The sequence below is a fragment of the Neolamprologus multifasciatus genome, chromosome 23, assembly GCF_963576455.1.
Source record: "Neolamprologus multifasciatus chromosome 23, fNeoMul1.2, whole genome shotgun sequence".
Taxonomy (NCBI): domain Eukaryota; kingdom Metazoa; phylum Chordata; class Actinopteri; order Cichliformes; family Cichlidae; genus Neolamprologus; species Neolamprologus multifasciatus.
This window is the reverse complement of record NC_140460.1, coordinates 2,769,737-2,791,732: the sequence shown is the minus strand read 5'-3', so window position 1 is coordinate 2,791,732 and position 21,996 is coordinate 2,769,737. Positions and strand designations below refer to the sequence as shown.

General features: G+C 41.6%; 1 protein-coding gene across 3 annotated transcripts; it reads left to right on the top strand.

Annotated features, from left to right (window-relative positions):
- Nucleotides 1-2,142: 2,142 nt before the first annotated feature.
- Nucleotides 2,143-20,908, top strand: LOC146490698 (fatty-acid amide hydrolase 1-like). 3 transcript variants are annotated; one of them, XM_085150177.1, is made up of 17 exons: nt 2,143-2,494; nt 2,948-2,991; nt 12,115-12,351; nt 12,691-12,804; nt 14,894-15,034; nt 15,406-15,539; nt 15,691-15,897; nt 15,980-16,020; nt 16,146-16,270; nt 16,500-16,625; nt 16,716-16,813; nt 17,049-17,148; nt 17,239-17,282; nt 17,388-17,427; nt 17,503-17,611; nt 17,798-17,943; nt 20,585-20,908. In XM_085150177.1, the coding sequence occupies exons 2-17, from the start codon at nt 2,974-2,976 to the stop codon at nt 20,705-20,707; spliced, it is 1,803 nt and encodes a 600-aa protein (XP_085006303.1). In that variant the 5' UTR covers nt 2,143-2,494; nt 2,948-2,973; the 3' UTR covers nt 20,708-20,908. The 3 variants fall into 3 exon arrangements, with proteins under 3 accessions (XP_085006303.1, XP_085006304.1, XP_085006305.1); XM_085150178.1 differs by lacking the exon at nt 2,948-2,991; XM_085150179.1 differs by lacking the exon at nt 12,115-12,351 and having other exon boundaries at nt 2,144-2,494.
- Nucleotides 20,909-21,996: the final 1,088 nt, after the last annotated feature.

Below are 21,996 nucleotides of genomic sequence, written 5' to 3'. Positions count from 1 at the left end.
GTCATGCTGATATCAGCGTTAACCGACACGATAAAGTCTCTTTCTTATTGCAGAGAACACTATGTTATCACACCCAGGGCCAAGAAGGTTTCTCCTGTATGAAACTGTGTTACACACACACACACACACACACACACCTACCTTTTGGCAACAACAAGTTGTGGAATGGCTGATTCCACTTTCCTTTATCCCTGCAATACAAAAAATATAGAAGTATAAAAGGACATTTTAACCATACATGAAAATATTTCTCCGTAACACCATCCATTTCATGTAATAAAGCATGAAAAGGCACTAAAAGCTTGAAAACTGGAAGCATGTCAATATTAGGCAAAGAGACAGTGCTAGCACAAGTTTAAAAATGTTGAAAATTAACATTAAACAATAGGTATCGAAAATAATCTGCACAAAACACACCTATATCTCTTTGCTTTAAGCTGTCTGTAACATTAGTTTTATGTATTTTACTAAAGTCAAGTCAGTTGTATTTGTACAGGCTGAAGCCACGTGTGTTTAAATTGCTTCACAGGTAATGTTTAAAAAAATAAGCTCACTAACATAAAACAGAAAGTGTGTGTGTATTTTAGTTAATGAATGACAATGAGCAATCTGTGTTGCAACATCTGTGTCCTGAATGTGCAGCAACTTATAGATACTAATCTTCAGAAAAAAGGTTTTGAGGTCAGCTGGTGCAACCCAATTTATTTTTTAAATAGTTAGCATACCATGATATTTACCCAACAGCATATGTTTCAAAGTATTTTGGATGGAGTTATATTTTAAAAAAAATGATAAATTACTCTTTCTGGACTTTAAAGTGGGATAATTGCCAGTTGACCGCTCCTTTCTGATAGTTAATATGTTCCCTGACAGCACTCTCTGAATTACTTTGAACTAAAATTACTGTAAAATAATAATAAGAAACCCCCAACTTATTATCATTGATGGTGATATGAGTTAGTACATAGTACATTTGCTTTTGTGTCGTATGTCATTCATTATGTAAACTTTTGGGGAAATATTTTTTTAATTTTATCATAAATAAATAATCAAAATGTTGCATTCTGAGCAGAAGATGATACAAAACTGAGAAGGCTGACAGAAAGTTCTATTTGCCAGGCCTAATATGATGAACCACATCCCCTAAAATCGAGAGAGTCACAAGCTCAAACTGAGTAAAAACAGTCAGAAGCTGTATGAGAGCCCTGGTGGTGACATCCTTTACTATAAAAAAGCTCAGAAAATTATTGCACATATTAGCAGAAACTTCCAAACAGACATTCAATGGAGTATTAAGAACAGCCTCAATGGTTTTAAATAACACAAGTGGGTTATGACTGTTGGAAGAAATAATATTTGCAAAGTATTCCCTTTTTTCCTCTTTGGCAGAGTTCGCAATTCCAGCAGTCTTAGAGTTTGAAATGACATCTAGAGCCACAGATTCCAAGATAGTTTGACAGCAAGAATAAAACCAGGAATTAAGGTCTTCTGTATCAGAGGAGACAAAGACAGAAGGGCCACAGGGCTGATTAAAAGCAGCAGAAAACTGCGTGGCAGTGGAGGGGTTAATAACCCGACAGTGCAGAGCGACACCTTTAGCTTCAACAGCCGATATCATTAATGTAAATTGCAATACAAAGTTATGTGAACGTAGTTTCAAAAGGATTACATCCGAGGCTTTTATTCGTTGTAAAGTTATTAAAGTTTAAATTGTGTAACAAATACATATATAAAATAAAAAATATGAAATGTTGATTTGAAAACATTTAAAACATTAAATAACACCAGCTACAGTAGTGGCTGTTTGTTGTTCAGGAGAACAGTTTCCAGTATGTTGGCTGATCAGTGTTTTGCATTTAAAAATAATCGTTACGCTGATTTAATGCTTTACAAGAAGTGTTTTTCATTATTATTTTGTCTTCATATTTACATACACGTTTTATATTGTTTCTTGTGTTGTTGGACTAGAAATCTGTTAAGTCACAGTGATACAAATTTAATGGGATTTAGTTGCATTTAATTTGTATGCAAGTGTAGCCGGATGGGCTACTCGCCTTTCTTTTTCTCTTATCTACTGCGCTCACTCTCGGCTTCGCCACTAGGTTAATTGGTAACCGACCTGCATATTGATTGCAGGGTGGCACCAGTCCATATAAAGTTATATGGTTTATTCCTCCCATCCGTTTGGCAAAAAGCAGCAGTCAATGCTGGCACACCACAACGGATTGATCAGCAAGCGAGTAGATCATATGAAAGCTACAGCGCAGCAGTTTCTGTTTTATTCCGGCGTTGCGGAGAGAGGTGCTCGAGTTATCTCCACCAGCGCCTCCGGTCCTGGGATAAGCCGTTAAAACTACTTTTATTAGCATTCACAATTAGCGGAGGCTAAGGTTATATTTATCTGTTGTTTTAGGGTTTGATTGCTGCCAGGGGCGATTCTAGGATCAGAGCTTTGGGGGTGCTGAGCACCCAGAGAGCTGCCCATCCAGGCAAGGTAAACTTTACTCATCACGATGAGACTTCTTCCCCGTCTCTGTCAGTCCCTGCATCCCTAAACGCCTCCAGTTGTCCCGAGTTCTCTCTGACTGTCTCCTTGGTGCATTTAAACCCCTCTTCCTCCCTGTCCTCATCGTCTGTTGTCTTCATCTCCATTATCAGTCATCATAATTTTACCCTCTCTGTGCAAGTCTGCAAATTTCTTTATTAAATCATAAGTTTACTTAAATCATAAGTCTACTTATGATTTACTTAAATATTATTAGAAAATGGAGACACCTTGGCCTTTGGTACAATGTATGAAAAGATCTTTACTGCAGATACTACTATGGCTCTGCAGATTTTTTCTTTTCTTTTAACCTATGTCGCCTCACCTTGAGGTTGGTAAATCTGTCTGTCACATTTTGGTGGTCAAGTCTCTCACGCATCTCTTTCTCAACTGACATCACAGCCAGGTGCTGGAGTCTGCTTTGACCCATGGTCCTTCTCAGCCAGGTATGGAGCTGACTCAAGACACTAAAAGACCTTTCACAGCTACAGCTGCTAACTGGGTTTGTTAGGGCAACCTGAATAACAGTTTTCAGTTTGGGGAAGATCTGATTATCCAGAAGATTGTACAATGTTAACATATCTGGAATGGCACCAGCCTCTCTCTTGAGCTTCAAAAAGTCTTTGGCAACCGTGACTTCCTCTGACTCTGTTTCTGTATAGAAGCTTTAATATAGGGAGAACACAACTTCCAGATTGTATGAGTAAAATTAGTTGTTTGTCTTTCTTTTTCTTTGCCAGTTTAACAGTTCCTGTTTTGCCTGTTAGTACTCCCTGTCTGTTTTCTTACCTGGTACTTCCTGATCTTGTACTTTGTCAGTCCAAAGAGGGGAACATGAGGACAATCTGTACACACACACACACACACACACACACACACACACACGGAGTTATAAGGTTAATGGGCATCCAGTCAGTTAGCTAGTTAGTACCTTGGGTTCAATATCGGCACATATGACAAAATAACCAGTTTCTCTCATTACATTTCAAACAGGACAGTGGTAACAACAGCAGGCTACGGACAATATTAAGTTTTAGATTTTAAACAGGCTGTATACATTTCAATGAGATCAACAGTGCAGTCAAATATCACTAATTTTACTACAGAGCAAACATCGTCGGAAAACACGTTTTCAACACAGCAGGTTACCTGGTGTAATGTTTTTCAGTTAAAGCGCGACGAAGGCTAGACTGTCCCATTTCACAAGCCTGAGGTCGTGTCCAAATTCATGGGCTGCATTCCTCCTGAGGCCGCATTTGTAGACCGATTACGTCACAGCGACGCGCCGAAGGCTGTCCAAATTCGTAGACTCCTCCGAATGCAGCCGACAAATGCGTCCTCCTTTTCCCCGAATTTGAAGGATGGGTCGGGTGTGTCCTTCGTGGCCTACCATATCCCAGAATTCATAGCGCGGCCCAGCCAATCTCCAGTTTCCAACAATGGCGGCCGCTACTAAGTTTTAAAATTACTCTTACTAATCTTTCTGGGTCACAAAATAAACTTTTAACATATTTTCAGGCGAGAATGTAGCTGTGTAAACATCAAATATCTGCTCGGTTTATCAAGATATCGCTTATTTGCAAAAGTGCTTCGACGTTTTCGGAGACGTCTGCCACCCACCAGCTCGACAGCTAGCCGGGAGCTCGAGGGTTACTCATGCGGCCGAGAACGGCACAACTCCCGGTACATCATTTTCAGATCACCGCGGACTTTCGCTACTTGGGTTAAACGTAATATATAAGTCACTTAGACAACCTAAAAATGTTATTGTTGGGCTTTTTTCAGTGTTTTGTTTGTTCGTGAGTAAATCGGTTTGGCTGAGATTAAAGTTATTAGATTAGATTAGATAAAATAACACTTTATTAATCCCCGGGTGGGTTCCTCCTTGATTTTTACACAGCTGACTAAACGTCAAATAGAAAACTGATTAAACAGAAGCATGACACGGTCGAGAATTTACGCCAGTGTCCTGTTATATTTTAGATAGCAAGGAGCAGACGGCTGAGTTTATTAAACTCCACCGAGAAAGCGGTGACGCTAATCAGAAGGCTAGACCGTCCAATTTCCCCAGCCGTTTACTTCCGGCCTACCTGACCTTCTGAGGACCCGGCCCACGTAGACCGCAAAGGCCGGGTCCTTAGGAGGACTGTCGCTACCCGATCCGTACCGGAAACCCGATCGGTACCCCGCATGCGCAACTCTTACGTCACTTCCTCTCTTTGCCAGCATTGCGACATTCAATATATTTGAATGATACGGTTAGTGCCCAGTTAGCTCCTAGCATTTCTCAACAGCCCTGCCTCCTTTTCGACTACCGAGACATTTAAACTATGGATAATCCGTATACAAACAAATTTATGCTTTTCTCCTCAACAGAGAGCGTTCCCCAATTGAACAACAGCGCCGTAAAATAAGAAGAATGGCGCCTAATTACAGAGTTAATAATACAGACTTTGCAATATGTCACGTGAAGATTCATCAGCCAGATGAAGTGTTTATACTGACAACTGACAGTGATAGCGGACATCATCATCACTATTCCAACAATCTTCTCCACACAGACAAGTGTGGCAGGATGAATGTTATCCTTTGGTTCAACCCACTTTCAGCTTGGCGCATTAGGGGGCGCTAGTATAAATAGTGGCCATGTGAGCATACCTGGATCGCTTACCTATGATCTCCTCTTTGGTCACCTGACTTCCCCTTGGTGTGGCAGAGAGTATTCTGAAGCTTCCATCGCGGCTGGTAGGTGTTTACCCATCGTAGTGTGTGCATTACCTTACTTGATGGTAAACGGATATTGTTTTTAGGGCATAGCTGTGGAAGCCTCCTATGAGCCCCTGCTCATGTTTCATGACACGGGGTTACTCGGTACGTAATTCAATTTCGTCTCGATCCTTGCCTTTTATTGTTTGTTTTATAGTAATTATTTATTATGCTTTGCAGGAAGTGTGGGCCTTGGTTTTACGCAACGCCACACTAACTGAAGTGCTGCTGCTTTGCTTTGCTTGGCTTTTACCGTCTGTTCCCGTTGTGAAGTTTCTTTTCCTGCTGCTGTCCGCTTTTTAACGTGGACGTCGGCGTGGACAGCGGCCATATGCACGCCGGTTATGGGAGTCAGCTGGCGTACATATGATGAGCGTATGATTAATTTATAGTCGGGCAGACGGTTAGTTGGAGTAATACGGCGATCCCGTTTGCTCCAGATTTTAAAGTTTTATCCAGATTGTATGTTTTTCTGTTTTGATTTGTAGTTTGGATTTTTGTTACACCACTGGTGGGAGGCCCTTTTTATAGCTGCAGATCACCAGTGTGGTCCTGCAGTAGGGTTATCCCCCAGCGCTACATTAATTTTGTTATCTTTTAAAATTTTCTTTGTTTCTTTTATTCAGATGCAGAGTGCCGACGTGGAGGAGACCAGGGTGCCTTGGTGGTGGGATCCCTTGAGTGTACACACCTGCCTTGTTTAGTTTATTAGTGTGAGTGTGTGATTTTTGTGTTGCACTTGTGTCTTGGTGTGTTTTCTTTTTTTGAGTTTGTGCGTGGCATCCCTGCCCCTCCACTGGTAAGCCTCAGCGCTGAATATATTTTTAAGCATATTTGTACGTGGATTTTTATGATTGTGTTTTTATACGGTGTTTTAGATAATTGTTAATAAATTGTCAATTTGTTTTAACATTGAACCTCGTCTCTGTACTGAGTATAACAAACCTAACTGCCTTCGTGGTGATTAGTGTTACTGATTATTCTCTGGGTGAAATTCCCAGAGTGGCGTTGTCTTTTAAAACTGAAGAGTATTTACTTTATTCTCACCTCGTGCTGCCACAAACTTGGCGTTGTCGACAGGATATACTCTTTAAAAACAGAGACGTGTGTTCCTTTTTATTTATTTATTTTATTATTATCTGGTGTAACGTAAACTGTTTTTAAAATTCATTTTGTACAGGATAAAAGCAAGGCAGCAGCTACTTTGGTGTTGGATTCCACAGCTGTGTTACAGAGATGGAGGAAGAGTTACAGGAACTCAGGGACTTGATTGCGCAGCTAAAAGCAGACAATGAGAGGCTGCGTCAGGAGAGGGCTGTTGGGTCAGGTACAAGTGCTACACCTTCTACTTCAACTGCATCATCTGTTAACCCCCCAACTGCTAGTGCCTCTGTAGCAGAGAGACTAGTTTTTGTGCCCCGTGACAGAAAATGCCCCATGTTTAGAGGAAAATCAGGTATAGGGTTGAATGAATGGTTGGAGGAAATAGAAGGTTGTGCTAGGGCACGTCATTTGTCTTCGGCTGATAAAGCATTTTTCCTGTTTGACCACCTGGAAGGGGAAGCACGTGAGGAGATCAAATATCGCTCTAGTGCACAGAGGACTGATCCCACTAAGATAATCACTATATTGCAAGAACTTTATGGCTGTTCAGACTCCTATGTAGCATTGCAGGAAGCTTTCTTCTCTAGAAAACAGCAGGAAGGTGAGACACTGCAAGAGTTTTCCCTTGCCCTCCTGGGTCTTATGGAAAAAGTTAAATCGAGTGCCCCTAATGGCATGCCCAATGCTGATGTTTTACTAAGAGATCAATTTGTTGAACAGGTCTTAGACAGTACCTTGCAGCGGGAGTTAAAGCAGCTAGTAAGGAGGCAGCCAACCCTGACATTGTTAGAGATTAGAGGGGAAGCTATTAGGTGGGAACGTGAAGGGTTGCCTAGTGGCGTTAGACATAGAAGTAGTTCTGTCCCTTCTGTCTATGGCATTCAGTATGGGGTCCATAGCGGTCCTTCAGGAATAGCCCAGTCCACCCATCTGTCTGAGATGAGTGAGATGAAGGAATTGTTAAAATGCCAGCAGGAGCAACTTAATCAGCTCACTCAGAGCATTGCTCGATTGCAGGGCCCCCATCGAATGTCTCGCTCGGGACGGAGCGATTCCATTATATGCAGACGTTGTCAGCAACCTGGACATTTTGCTCGGGAGTGTGATGGGGAACGTGTTCCTCGTTCCCGGCCTCCTTCGCAGGCCCCTCCGCATAATCGCAGGCACTCTCCTTTAAATACGGCTTCGGAAAACTAGCACCCTCCGTACTGCCGAGCCACAGTTCGGGTGGGGTGTCTATTGGCTCAAGGGTTGTTTCCAATGGTCCAGAGGCAGTGTCCAAATTAGTTTCATCCTGTCCGCATATAGATGTGGACATGGGCGGTATAAAAGTACCTTGTTTGGTTGATACAGGGTCCATGGTGTCTACCATTACTGAAAGCTTTTTCCGCCAGCACTTTGAGTCCTGGGGCCAAGAACATCTCCAAGCTTGCCATTGGTTGCAGCTTAAAGCGGCTAATGGTTTGTCTATTCCCTACCTTGGCTATATAGAGCTAGGTGTAGAGCTCTGTGGTAAGTTTATTCCACAGTGTGGCGTGTTGATCGTTAAGGATCCGCCAGGTGCAGGACCTTCTATGGTTCCAGGTGTATTGGGGATGAATGTGATTCGGAAGTGTTACCACGAGCTTTTTGGGCAACATGGTGGAGCATTGTTTAGTTTGGGCTCTGTCATAGAGGCCCCTAAACCCCTTGTGCATGCGCTGCAAAAGTGTCATGATGTTAGTACAAGAGCCCCACCGGATTTGTCTGGCCATGTGAGAGTGAGAGGTAAGCGAGCATGTTGCATTCCAGGTGGTGTAATGAAAATGGTGGCCGCCACCTGTTCTGAGCAATATTCAGGCGCCACAGTGTTATTTGACCCCAATGATGTAAATTTGCCTGCTGGACTTTTAGCGTCCCCTGCATGGGTTCGAGTGGTTAGAGGTACTGCATACATACCAGTTGTTAATGTAGGGACCACAGCGGTTTTGTTTCATCCCAGGACCATTATGGGGACCCTGGAGGATGTTCACATTGTCAGTTTGCCTGCTGGTGTGACAGAAATACCCCATAACATAGCCACAATGGCATCTCACACCACCACTCCTACTGTGCAAGATCAGATGGAAGGGATTGATTTGTCTAAACTGTCAGCAGAGGAACAGGGACAGGTGAGGTCTCTCCTTAAGAAGTACAGCTCGGTCTTTTCTGCTCACGACACTGATTTGGGTTGCACTAACTTGATCTCCCATGACATTCCGCTCTTAGATGATATCCCCGTGCAGCAGCGTTATAGGCGCATCCCCCCTTCAGAGTATGAGGTTGTGAAAGAGCATATTAACCAGTTACTAGGGGCTAAGGTGATTAGAGAGAGTAGCAGCCCCTATGCTTCTCCCATTGTGCTCGTTAAGAAAAAGGATGGCAGCCCACGCATGTGTGTTGATTATCGGCAATTGAACAACAAGACGAGGAAAGATGCATTCCCCCTGCCGCGCATTGAGGAATCCCTAGATGCGCTGACTGGTGCCCGTTGGTTTTCCACCATGGATTTAGCCAGTGGCTACAATCAGGTCCCAGTTACGGAAGAGGATAGGCCCAAGACTGCCTTCTGTACTCCCTTTGGCCTATTTGAGTGGAACCGAATGCCATTTGGGCTCTGTAATGCCCCTAGCACCTTCCAGAGACTAATGCAACGCCTTTTCGGTGATCAACAGTGCCAGTCTCTGCTTCTCTATCTTGATGACATTGTAATCTTCTCATCAACAGTACAGCAACATCTTGAGCGGCTGGATGTGGTGCTAGGTCGGCTTCAGCAGGAGGGTTTGAAAGCAAAGCTTGCCAAATGTGCCTTTTTCCAGCGGGAGGTTTGCTACTTGGGCCACGTCATCTCCGATCAGGGTGTCTCCACGGACCCTAGCAAGGTTGAAGTGGTGGCTAACTGGCAGCCTCCTAAGACTGTTTCAGAACTGCGGTCCTTTCTTGGGTTTGCCAGCTATTATCGCCGTTTTGTAGAGGGTTTTGCCAAGCTGGCGGCACCTCTGCATAGACTGGTGGCAGAGTGGGGAGGCAGAAAATCAAAGAAGAGGTCAGAGCATGGTGTAATGGAGAACTGGACTGCAGAGTGTGCTCAAAGTTTTGAGGCATTAAAGACTAAACTGACAACAGCACCAGTGCTGGCTTATGCAGATTTCACTTTGCCTTTCATTTTAGAGGTGGATGCCAGTCATGGCGGCCTAGGGGCAGTGCTCTCCCAGGAGCAGGGAGGTAAGGTGAGGCCAATAGCCTATGCCAGTCGGGGTTTGAGGCCTACTGAGCGCAATATGCTAAATTATAGCTCGATGAAGCTGGAGTTTTTGGCACTTAAGTGGGCCATGACTGAGAAGTTTAGAGAGTACTTGTTGGGCCACAAGTGTATTGTTTACACTGACAACAATCCTCTTAGTCATTTGTCTTCTGCTAAACTTGGGGCTACTGAACAGCGCTGGGCAGCTCAGCTCGCTTCGTTTGACTTCGACTTAAAGTACAGGTCAGGAAGGAGTAATAAGAATGCAGACGCTTTATCTCGCCAGCATCCGCCCGATCCTCAGGAAATTAAAGCCATGGTTCCTGGTACAGCCTTACCTGAACCTCTTCAACAAGCCTTGCAGCTGGGATCAGCTGAGGTATCCCAAGCTGCCATTACAGTTCTGCCCCATCTCACTACTCCTGATCTTCATGCCCTCCAACAGGTCGATCCAGTGATAAAAGAGATCCTGATGTTCTGGAGACGGAAGCAGCGACCTAGCTTCGAGGAGCGGCAGCAACTTGCCCCACCTGTTCTGGTGCTGCTACGACAATGGGATCGTCTGATTGAAAGGGATGGAGTTCTGTATCGTCAGGTTCATCGCCCTGACGGTGCCGAGGTGGTACTTCAGCTTTTGCTGCCTAGTGCACTAATTGAGCAGGTGCTGACCCATCTTCATCAGGACCATGGCCATCAAGGTGTGGAGCAGACCCTAGCGCTTCTCCGCTCACGGTGCTACTGGCCAGGTATGTCTGCTGAGGTAGCTCGCTGGTGTCAGAGATGTGAACGTTGCCAAGTTGCAAAAGACTCAATTTCTTTAAGTAATTACAACTTGAATTTTATTTTGAACCAACTAAAATTGGGATTTAATTTCAAATTACATATAAAATTAATTTAATGTAATTACCAACATTATTAGTTCAACACAACCCAAAAAAATAAAGTTTGCAACTTCGAAGGTCTATCTTAATCAATAAATTAGAATTTTTATGTTGCAGCCATGGATTTAATCAAGTGGTGGTAAAAGGCCTGATGAATTACTTTTTAGAGTGTATGCTTTTTATACTTTTAGTAGTGTGTCCCACAAACAGCAAATATTTTCAAAAAAAGTAAGACATCTTTGGGGCTGCTGAAGCACCTCCAAAACTGGGCTAAAATCGCCCCTGATTGCTGCCTTCACATCTCCGTGGCAAACTGCCCGATCTTAATCGGAAGAGTGAAACGCCTTCCCAGCTGCTGTTGTGAGGGCTCCGCCTCGGTGGAGCCTGCTGTCTTGTCTTTTCTTGTCGTGAAACTGTTGGCTTACCTTTTTCTGGTTCGCCTGGTTTTTATTTTATTTTATTCTGGATTGTTGCTTGTACCCACGCCTCTATGATCGGGCTGGAGCGATCCTCTGCCCGAGTGTCGTGCTGGGAACCGTAAACTGCCTCAGTTGCCGATCTCAGCCTGTGGGGAGCCAGACCGGCTTGTGATCGAGGCCTGGACAATTACTACCAGCACGAGTTGTCCTTTTATTCTTTTAACGTATTTCTGTGTTTTATTTCGGTGAACGGAGGATGTGCCAGTGGCCCTGGGACCTCAGGTGGTGGGTCATTTTCGCACTTTCTTTTGTACAGCACCGGGTGGGCTGTAGTGATTTTCTTCTTGTGTTGCGTCGTTGTTGACAGTCAGTGGCGGTCCTAGCCTGTTAGGCGCCCTGGGCGAACACTCCCTCTGGCGCCCCAGTTTTCTAAACTGAGCACCTGATGGCTTTGAACCCAGGATTCAAATCATGAATACATAATGGGCTTTACAACATTATGAATGAAATGTGCTCTATTTGGAAGCAGCAGGTCTCCCTCCCCGTTCCACAGGTTGTGTGTGAGACTTTAAATCATTTAAAATATAAATTTTAAATTGTTATTGATCCCTTTACCCCTGATCCTAAAGTGTATATTTATTTTCTTACTCTTCTTATATTTATTGTTTGTTTACTTGCACTGATGTAACTGGAGCTTTGTCGTCTCCTCTCTCTATATACTGGACTGTAGCGGAGATGACAATAAAGTTTACATCTTAGAATGTGGGTTATTATTGAAATGAATGGCCATGTTGCTGTGCATGTAGATTAGGGAAGCTAAGGTAGTTTCTTTTTTCTTTATGTTGTTGTGGGTTCTTATGAATGACACCATTACTTGATGAGAAGGTATTTTATCGAACTGTGGTTCACATGTAAACAAAGCTTCGCCATCACAGTCTACTCCGAGGTAACTCCCTCTGGCTCTCTAGCTCCCCCTACAGTCTAGGAATATTAACAACATAAAACATGATACTAGGCAAACAAGTATTTGCTGTTATCATTACACATGCACAACACGGCCACGCCTAAAACAAGACAAGCCTGTCGTGTGTTTAAACATCTGACTGTTAGGTCCACTTGGATTTTTGCATTTTGCAGCCACAGGGCAAAGACAAAGCCACGCAGAACAGTGAACTGTTTATTAAGAGAGTGAAGATGGACAACTGGACAGCGGCTCTACTCACTGGTGTCACCTGCATTGTGGGATACCTGCTTGTGCGGGTGAAAAAGTCCAACAGCCTCCGACAGGCAGAGGAAAAAATCAAGACAGCCAGAAACAGGAGAGACAAGAGCTTGCAGCGCGCAGAGCAGGCGGTGCTCTGGTACAAACAGTCGGTGAGAGTTCAGAGCTTTGGGGGGTTTTCTACTTTCTCTTTATTGAGAAATCTCAGCTAATGATCTGCTTTTAGTTTAACCTGGCAGAGGTGTAGTCATTAAATACCAAAATACTGGCACTTTGCAATGTCTCCATGCTTGAGCATGGAAATGAAAGTTAGGACTGTGCAGACCGTTTAAGTGCAGTGAACTCATTGCTGTGTTTGAGAAAGTTTGTAAAAAAAAAAAAAGGAAGGAAGAATCCTGAATCTGTACATGGATGTGGTTGTGTCTCTTTGTTGCAGCCTTTAAAAGAAATAATAATAACATAATGATTCTGTGTGGGTCTGTGTCTCCTAGCATCCGACAACTGACTCTGCTTTGATCCTGACGCTCTCCCTGTCTGAGCTCACACAGCAGCTGAAGGAAGGTTTCCTGCGCCCCGAGGATGTGTTTTACTCTTACATGGAAAAGGTTCAATATCCAGCATGACACAAACCTTTCATAATAGATAAAATACAGCAAAGCTAATTTTAACACTAAGTAATCATTTACATTAGTCAGGCTTATCCAAATGTTATTTATTTTTGACATTGCTCCTACTTATAACCAGGGGCGGATCTAGAGAAATTTTCTTAGGGTGGCAAAGAAATCAAATGGGGTGGCAAAATCAAAGCCTTTTTTTCCCCCCCAAACACACATGCAGGTGGTTACATATGGTTAAAATGATTCAAATGCAGTAAGTATACACGTTTTTCATATAAATATAGTCTATAACTTAATTATTGTCTGTAGCCCACATAATTACACACTTTAGTTACATAAAACATGTGAGTTTTGATCTTATGTACTGTATAGCCTGTATAATAAATAAATATGTAGCCCAATAAGTATAAAATCCAGAAAGCTACACAACATGGGGTGGTTCGTTTACAAACACAAGTCTAACTTAAGTTTCACTGTTTTTTGTTAGAAAACAGTCACATTGTTACAGCTTAAATTACACAAAATGTCAGAAATCTGCACTGTCATGAACAAAAATGTAAACCTAATTTTTCATGATTTGTTGGATTAACCCACTGAGGTCTGAAATACAACCGGCGACTTTTGACTCCTTTTGAGTTTACGGTTGTATTTCACCCTCAAATTGTTTCATTTAATTTTTATAACTTGAAAAACAAATATAAATTGTACATTTTGTAAACATATACAACTATTTATCTAAAAATGCAGCCAATACACCTGCTGTTATTTTTTCATTTTCTACAACCATTTAAAAGTATTACTAAAACTAAAGTGAGAGAACAATCAGGTGTTGCAATAAGATGCCCCACAAATGATGTGTGCCAGTACAAAAAAAAAAGTTTGTCCACCAAAAGACAGAACAGCACAGGGATAAACCTGCAGGCCTGACAACAGGAGGTGTATCACTCCGCTGGTTTTCTACTTAGTGACAGTTTTTACGTTGCAAATGTGCCTTTGTAACATTCGTTAGTGCCCTCACTGACACACAAAACAAAACGACTACACAACACAGTAAGTATATACTCCACACTAAACGTCACAAATCTCCCACATCTAAAAACTCTCTCTCGCTCTGTCTCGCTGCCGTTACCGTCGCTCCCCAAACTTTTCCCTCTTCCTAAACAACCAAATCCCACATGTTGACTTTTTTTTAAATTGGTCGACATGGTACATTTTTCCATCGATAGGAAAGAGGCGGCTTTTCTTCTTTTCTTTACTGTTTTCGCGCTGTCCTTAGAAAACGCTTAAAACACACACACACAAAAACGTGATGACAGTATTTAGAAAAAAGCGTGGCTTATATATATTATCATAAATCTGGATTTACTGGCCTGTAATTAAAATTAAAAAACTTTGAAGTCCGAACTTTCAATGTGGGCTGAAATAGAGACTCAGCGTGGCTGCAGCTTGTTGCTATGTCAGCTTACATCAGTCATGTGATTTGGAGGTGCAGCGTGTCCTTGGACCACAGAGGGTTAATAACACTCACCTTCCTTCCATTTACAGAGTGTAACATCCACCCACCTGTGTAAAATCCGAAATTCCCATGGTGTTGTTCAAAATGTGCTCTGGCACAATCAGAAGCATCGCTTGCTACTGAAAACAAGAAAAAACGGTCCTGCTATGGGCTGAACCATTTGTTAATGGTGCAGGAGGGGAACACTATGCAATATATTCAGTTTTAGCATTTATATTCACTGTTGACTGTAACTACGCTCAAACTGTTAATGCTATCTTATTTTAATAAACAACACTGTCATATTCAAAACTGGGGTGGCACTTGGGGTGACAAGGGATCATTTTAGGGTGGCACTTGCCACCCCATGCCACCCTTCTAGATCCGGCCCTGCTTATAACTCACTGCTTTTTAGTTCTTTTTACACATAATTGTGTCTTTTTACAGTTAAAGTTTAGACACACTGGATAATAATATTCATATAAGCAATACAGACTCATGTGTCAAGTAATGTTTGTGTTTCCAACAAGAGTTTAATATTTTACAAAGGTGATGGAGATGATGATGTTTCCTTTCCAACAGACTCTGGCTGTAAACAAAAAGCTGAACTGCTGCACTGAAGTTTTGCTGGAGAGTTTGGACCAGCTGACAACTGTTGGCTCCAACAAGGATGGTCTCTTGTACGGAGTTCCAGTTAGCATCAAAGAAAATCTTGCATTTAAGGTATTACAAAGGTTATGCAATGCAAATTTCAGTTACAGTTAATAATAATAATAATGGATTGGATTTATATAGCGCTTTTCAAGGCACCCAAAGTGCTTTACAATGCCACTATTCATTCACTCTCACATTCACACACTGGTGGAAGCAAGCTACAGTTGTAGCCACAGCTGCCCTGGGGGATCGAACCGGTGACCTTCCTGTTACAGATGCGCTTCCCAATCCCCTGAGCCACGGGGTGACCGTGGCCCCTCTGGGGATTGGGAGTATTGAAGTATTTCCCATCAGCATTTATAAGTATGGTACAGTATTCGCGAGCATCATAGCTCAGGTATTTGATGTAACATTATCATCTTTGTTTTTTCCAACACTAGAATCATGACTGTTCTTGTGGTGTGGTCATTAACCTGGACCAGCCCGCTGAAAAGGACAGTGTGCTTGTTCAAGTCCTGAAGAAACAAGGAGCTATTCCCTTTGTGAAAACCAACTTGCCTCAAGCTCTTTTAAAGTACATCTTTTATCAATTACTCACATAAAAATCTACAGCACATTTAAAACTGTGTGCATGTGTTAAGTTGCCTTTGTCCATTCCAAATGTACAAATAATGAAAATATGAATGAAAATAATATGCAACGAGTCATTAACTGTCTGTTGACAGCTATGACTGCAGTAATCCTATCTACGGGCAGACTGTGAACCCTCATAACCCCCAGAAGACCTCTGGAGGTTCATCTGGTGGGGAGGGGGCTCTCATTGGGGGAGGGGGCTCCCTGCTTGGTATAGGCACTGATATAGGTGGCAGTATCCGTATTCCTGCATCCTTCTGTGGAATCTGTGGTTTCAAACCAACTGCAGGTCGGCTCAGGTGGGTCTCATTCAGTCAGTTTTTATAAATTTGTTATACATTGCTGAGTTAAGCTTTATTAACACTTTTGGGTAATGATTAGTTTACAGGGGCTTCGTCCAATTTATCGAGGGCAAAAGTCAGGTAAGAAACATATGTACTTTACATATAAAGTAAATGTAGTTACATAACCACTGTATAGCAATATTTCACAGACACAAACTGTCTCAAATATTTGAGTCACTGCTTTATATTTCGTATGAAACTAGTGCCGTCATCTCCTGGACCCATGGCAAGAGATGTGGACAGCCTGGCTCTGTGCATGCAGGCACTTCTTTGTGACCACATGTTTTCTTTGGACCCCACTGTTCCACCATTACCTTTTAACATGGAGGTGTGTCCTGTACTGTGAGGTTCATATAATCTGTTAATGATTATTCTTTTGTTTAAAAGCTACAAATTAAGCAGATACATAGTTGTCTCAATGCTTCACTTTATATTACTCTTACCTCACCTGTTATTAATCTCCTGAGATACAGAATTAACTTTACAGGCTGTAATCTTAACCATTGCAAACTGATTATGTTTAATTGACTGAGGAAGTAAAAATGATTGATCCTTAGTTATACAGAAGCTCCAGACCTCTAAGGATTGGTTATTATGAAAGCGATGGCTACACGCATCCATCTCCAAGCATGGCCCGAGGCGTCAGAGAGGTCAAAGCTCTGCTAGAGCAAGCAGGGCACACAGTAAGACGTCACCACACACACTAGGATCACTGTCAAGCCACGTATGTGATATGAGTCATAGGTCCTCAGTGTTGATATTTGTGTCTTTAGCTCGTCTCTTACTGTCCACTGAAGATGGATCAAACTATCCCTGAGCTTTTGATAAAGGGTTTATTTGCAGATGGAGCTACCACCATGCTACAAAAACTGTGAGTTGTTCCATTTAATAAGTCAGTTATTACCATTTGTTTTCTAAACTTAAATCATCTAACATTTAGAGATTTTGTTTCTTTTTAGTTCTAACCACTAAACACCACCATGCTGCCATTGTCTTTATGAACAACATGGGGTTGTGGTTCTTTTTTTAACCCATTACAGTAATTCTCAGTTCAGTGTCTCTGAACAGACTGTTTTCTCCTGTGCCACTGATCTCTTTCATTTTAGGGAAGGGGGACCTGTGGACCCTTCTCTGGAGCCTCAGGTTTTTCCTTATGGCTTTCCCAAGTGGTTGAAGAAAACTATTTCATTCTTGTTCAAACCCGTGGTGAGTCCTCTAATTCTGTGACCGAAACATATTAATTTAGAGATTGGTTTGAAAATTAATTTTACACCTCAGTTTGTCTTCTTTTGGCAGTTTCCTCGTGTTTCTGCCACCTTTGGTGCTCTTTGTGGAGTTGGGTGAGAAAGTATTCTTGAAATTTTTCATTTGTGCTTGAATCTCAGTTTCTTTGTTACATTTCCATGTGCTAGGAATTATATCCAAACGTTCTGCTTCATTTTTAGATCTGTTCCAGAGCTGTGGAAGCAACATGCTGCTGTTGAGGTACTGTCAGCTGATGATGCATGGTCACGTATGAAAGTGTGAAGATGAAATTGAGATTTCCTGTGTTTTCTTTAGGACTACATTCATGAGACAATAACACATTGGAGGAGCTGCAACATTGATGTGCTGCTGTGTCCTGTGATTGGACCAGCCTACAACTTCTTATACTGTGGCAAAACCTCAAGTATGATTCACTAAGTATGACAGACAACTTAGTTTTTGTATCTATCACTTTGTTTTTAAAACACTGTAATCTAAGGACTTTAAAGATGTTTAAAATGTGAACACTTTAAACATCAACATTCAACAACATTTTTAAAGTCTAAGAATGGTGTTTATGTTTCTTTATTTTTGTTTTCTACACTTTCAGCTGCTGCCAGCTACACGGCACTCTACAATCTCCTTACCTTTCCTGCGGGTGTAGTCACTGTTTCCACAGTGACCGCAAAGGATGAGGAGGAACTCAAGCACTATAAGGGCTGTTATCAGGACATGTGGGACAAACTCTTCAAAGAGGTAGGCAACATGTACCAGTGAGATAAGACTGAGTGAAAACATAGAGCCAGATTTACTAACACTGTCTCAGACAAACTGGGGTTTAACATTAAAAAGGCATAAAGTAGATTTTTGTAAAGAAGGGTGCAGTAAGAAGACTGTGGTTAAGAGGTGGAAACTCTGAGCCTTTTGCGTGTGTGTCTGGAAGTGAAACTTTTGTCCACTGGTCAGTTTATTTGGAAAACTAAGCGAAGATGTGTTTAAAAAGATACAGATTACCAAGTATGAATTGGAACAATGGTCCCTCTAAGCTGCTGGCACGGTCTTTACGCAACATGTACCAGTGAGATAAGACTGAGTGAAAACATAGAGCCAGATTTACTAACACTGTCTCAGGACAAACTGGGGTTTAACATTAAAAAGGCATAAAGTAGATTTTTGTAAAGAAGGGTGCAGTAAGAAGACTGTGGTTAAGAGGTGGAAACTCTGAGCCTTTTGCGTGTGTGTCTGGAAGTGAAACTTTTGTCCACTGGTCAGTTTATTTGGAAAACTAAGCGAAGATGTGTTTAAAAAGATACAGATTACCAAGTATGAATTGGAACAATGGTCCCTCTAAGCTGCTGGCACGGTCTTTACGCAACATGTACCAGTGAGATAAGACTGAGTGAGAACATAAGAGCCAGATTTACTGCTTGTCCTTCTTGACCTTAGTGCAGCATTCGATACTGTTGACCATAATATCCTATTAGAGCGATTAGAACATGCTGTAGGTATTACAGGTATTGCACTGCAGTGGTTTGTATCATATCTATCTAATAGACTCCAATTTGTGCATGTAAATGGAGAGTCCTCTTCACACACTGAGGTTAATTATGGAGTTCCACAGGGATCAGTGCTAGGACCAATTCTGTTTACATTATACATGCTTCCCCTAGGCAGCATCATTAGAAGACATAGCATACATTTTCACTGCTATGCAGATGACACCCAGCTCTATCTGTCCATGAAGCCAGATAACACACACCAATTAGTTAAACTGCAGGAATGTCTTAAAGACATAAAGACTTGGATGGCCACTAACTTTCTGCTTCTTAACTCAGATAAAACTGAGGTCATTGTACTCGGCGCTGAAAAGCTTAGAAATATGGTATCTAACCAGATTCTTACTCTGGATGGCATTACCTTGGCCTCCAGTAACACTGTGAGGAACCTTGGAGTCATTTTTGACCAGGATATGTCCTTCAACGCACATATTAAACAAATATGTAAGACTGCGTTCTTCCATTTGCGCAACATCTCTAAAATTTGAAATATCCTGTCTCAGAGTGACGCTGAAAAACTAGTTCATGCATTTATTACTTCCAGGCTGGACTACTGCAATTCATTATTATCAGGATGTCCAAAAAACTCACTGAAAAGCCTTCAGTTAATACAAAATGCTGCAGCAAGAGTACTGACAGGGACTAGAAAGAGAGAGCATATTTCTCCTGTTTTGGCTTCCCTTCATTGGCTTCCTGTTAAATCCAGAATTGAATTCAAAATCCTGCTCCTCGCATACAAGGTCTTAAATAATCAGGCCCCATCTTATCTTAATGACCTTGTAGTACCATATCACCCTATTAGAGCACTTCGCTCCCGCTCTGCAGGCCTACTTGTTGTTCCTAGAGTATTTAAAAGTAGAATGGGAGGCAGAGCCTTCAGTTTTCAGGCCCCTCTTCTGTGGAACCAGCTTCCAGTTTGGATTCGGGAGACAGACACTATCTCTACTTTTAAGATTAGGCTTAAAACTTTCCTTTTTGCTAAAGCATATAGTTAGGGCTGGACCAGGTGACCCTGAATCCTCCCTTAGTTATGCTGCAATAGATGTAGGCTGCCGGGGGATTCCCATGATGCATTGAGTTTTTCCTTTCCAGTCACCTTTCTCGCTCACTATGTATTAACAGACCTCTCTGCATTGAATCATATCTGTTATTAACCTCTGTCTCTCTTCCACAGCATGTCTTTTATCCTGTCTTCCTTCTCTCACCCCAACCGGTCGCAGCAGATGGCCGCCCCTCCCTGAGCCTGGTTCTGCCGGAGGTTTCTTCCTGTTAAAAGGGAGTTTTTCCTTCCCACTGTTGCCAAAGTGCTTGCTCATAGGGGGTCATATGATTGTTGGGTTTTTCTCTGTATCTATGAAGCGCCTTGAGGCGACTTTTGTTGTGATTTGGCGCTATATAAATAAAATTGAATTGAATTTACTAACACGTTGTGTCAGGCCATCCAGTACATTACTTAATTATTCCCAGGTGAAGCCAATTTGTTACACAACTCATTACATTACATTCGTATTTCTCCATAAAATTAGTGCTGCGTATCAATTTTGACTCGAGTCGATTCAATTTTAACTCAGATATCCAGAAATGTTATAATTCTGATCACTTATCAGTACATATCCCTATTTTTATATTTGTATAAAAAAAAGCTGACACATGTGAGACTTTATTGGAGGTGTAAGCACTCGTTTGATGTTCTCTATTACTCATCTGTGCATGTTGAAGTAAAAATAATATTATTACTTCAATATTTATAGAGGGGTTTTTTATTACAGTAGGTGGATGAAGGAGACTGTGGTGCGTTCAGCTGCTGAGCATTAAGTGACAGGAGTGTGTTTTGTGTTCAGGCAGTGACTGGTGGCGAGGGTCTACCTGTGGCGGTTCAGTGTGTTGCTCTGCCGTGGCAGGATGAGCTCTGCCTGCGCTTCATGAAGGAAGTGGAAGAACTGGTCAAAGAAAACAAGAAGTAAAGCTGCTTTCTTTCTCAGTCTCACAGGAGAGGCTGCAGACTTCAGAGGAAACAAGTTAATTTGACTACATTCTGTAATAATAAGCTAATCATGTCATAAATGGTGGAGAATTCTTAATCTAGACACTTTTTTTTGGCTTTTTACTAAAGGTTAAATAAAAGTTAACTGGCAAAATTATGCATTTATGTTTTTTTTTTCTTATATTTTAAAGGCAGGTCTTTTATATTGTCTTGTTATCTTACAGTGAGAGATCTCACTTGACAGAGTGCCCAGTGTGAGAAAACACCTTACCTCAGTTGTTATCAGGGCTGTTTCATTGCCATGCTGATATCAGCTTTAACCGACACAATAAAGTCTCTTTCTTATTGCAGAGAACACTATGTTATCACACCCAGGGCCAAGAAGGTTTCTCCTGTATGAAACTGTGTTGTTCATATACACACAGGCCCTGAACCTTATACATCTTTTGGCAACAACAAGTTGTGGAATGGCTGATTCCACTTTCCTTTATCCCTGCAATACAAAAAATATAGAAGTATAAAAGGACATTTTAACCATACATGAAAATATTTCTCCGTAACACCATCCATTTCATGTAATAAAGCATGAAAAGGCACTAAAAGCTTGAAAACTGGAAGCATGTCAATATTAGGCAAAGAGACAGTGCTAGCACAAGTTTAAAAATGTTGAAAATTAACATTAAACAATAGGTATCGCAAATAATCTGCACAAAACACACCTATATCTCTTTGCTCTAAGCTGTCTGTAACATTAGTTTTATGTATTTTACTAAAGTCAAGTCAGTTGTATTTGTACAGGCTGAAGCCACGTGTGTTTAAATTGCTTCACAGGTAATGTTTAAAAAAATAAGCTCACTAACATAAAACAGAAAGTGTGTGTGTATTTTAGTTAATGAATGGCAATGAGCAATCTGTGTTGCAACATCTGTGTCCTGAATGTGCAGCAACTTATAGATACTAATCTTCAGAAAAAAGGTTTTGAGGTCAGCTGGTGCAACCCAATTTATTTTTTAAATAGTTAGCATACCATGATATTTACCCAACAGCATATGTTTCAAAGTATTTTGGATGGAGTTATATTTAAAAAAAATGATAAATTACTCTTTCTGGACTTTAAAGTGGGATAATTGCCAGTTGACCGCTCCTTTCTGATAGTTAATATGTTCCCTGACAGCACTCTCTGAATTACTTTGAACTAAAATTACTGTAAAATAATAATAAGAAACCCCCAACTTATTATCATTGATGGTGATATGAGTTAGTACATAG

Excerpts from the sequence above, each read along its gene's own strand:
- LOC146490698 (XM_085150177.1), top strand. Across the intron at positions 16,271-16,499 it reads CATTACCTTTTAACATGGAG|TTATACAGAAGCTCCAGACC; the intron begins GTGTGTCCTGTA and ends ATTGATCCTTAG. Across the intron at positions 16,814-17,048 it reads ACCACCATGCTACAAAAACT|GGAAGGGGGACCTGTGGACC; the intron begins GTGAGTTGTTCC and ends CTTTCATTTTAG.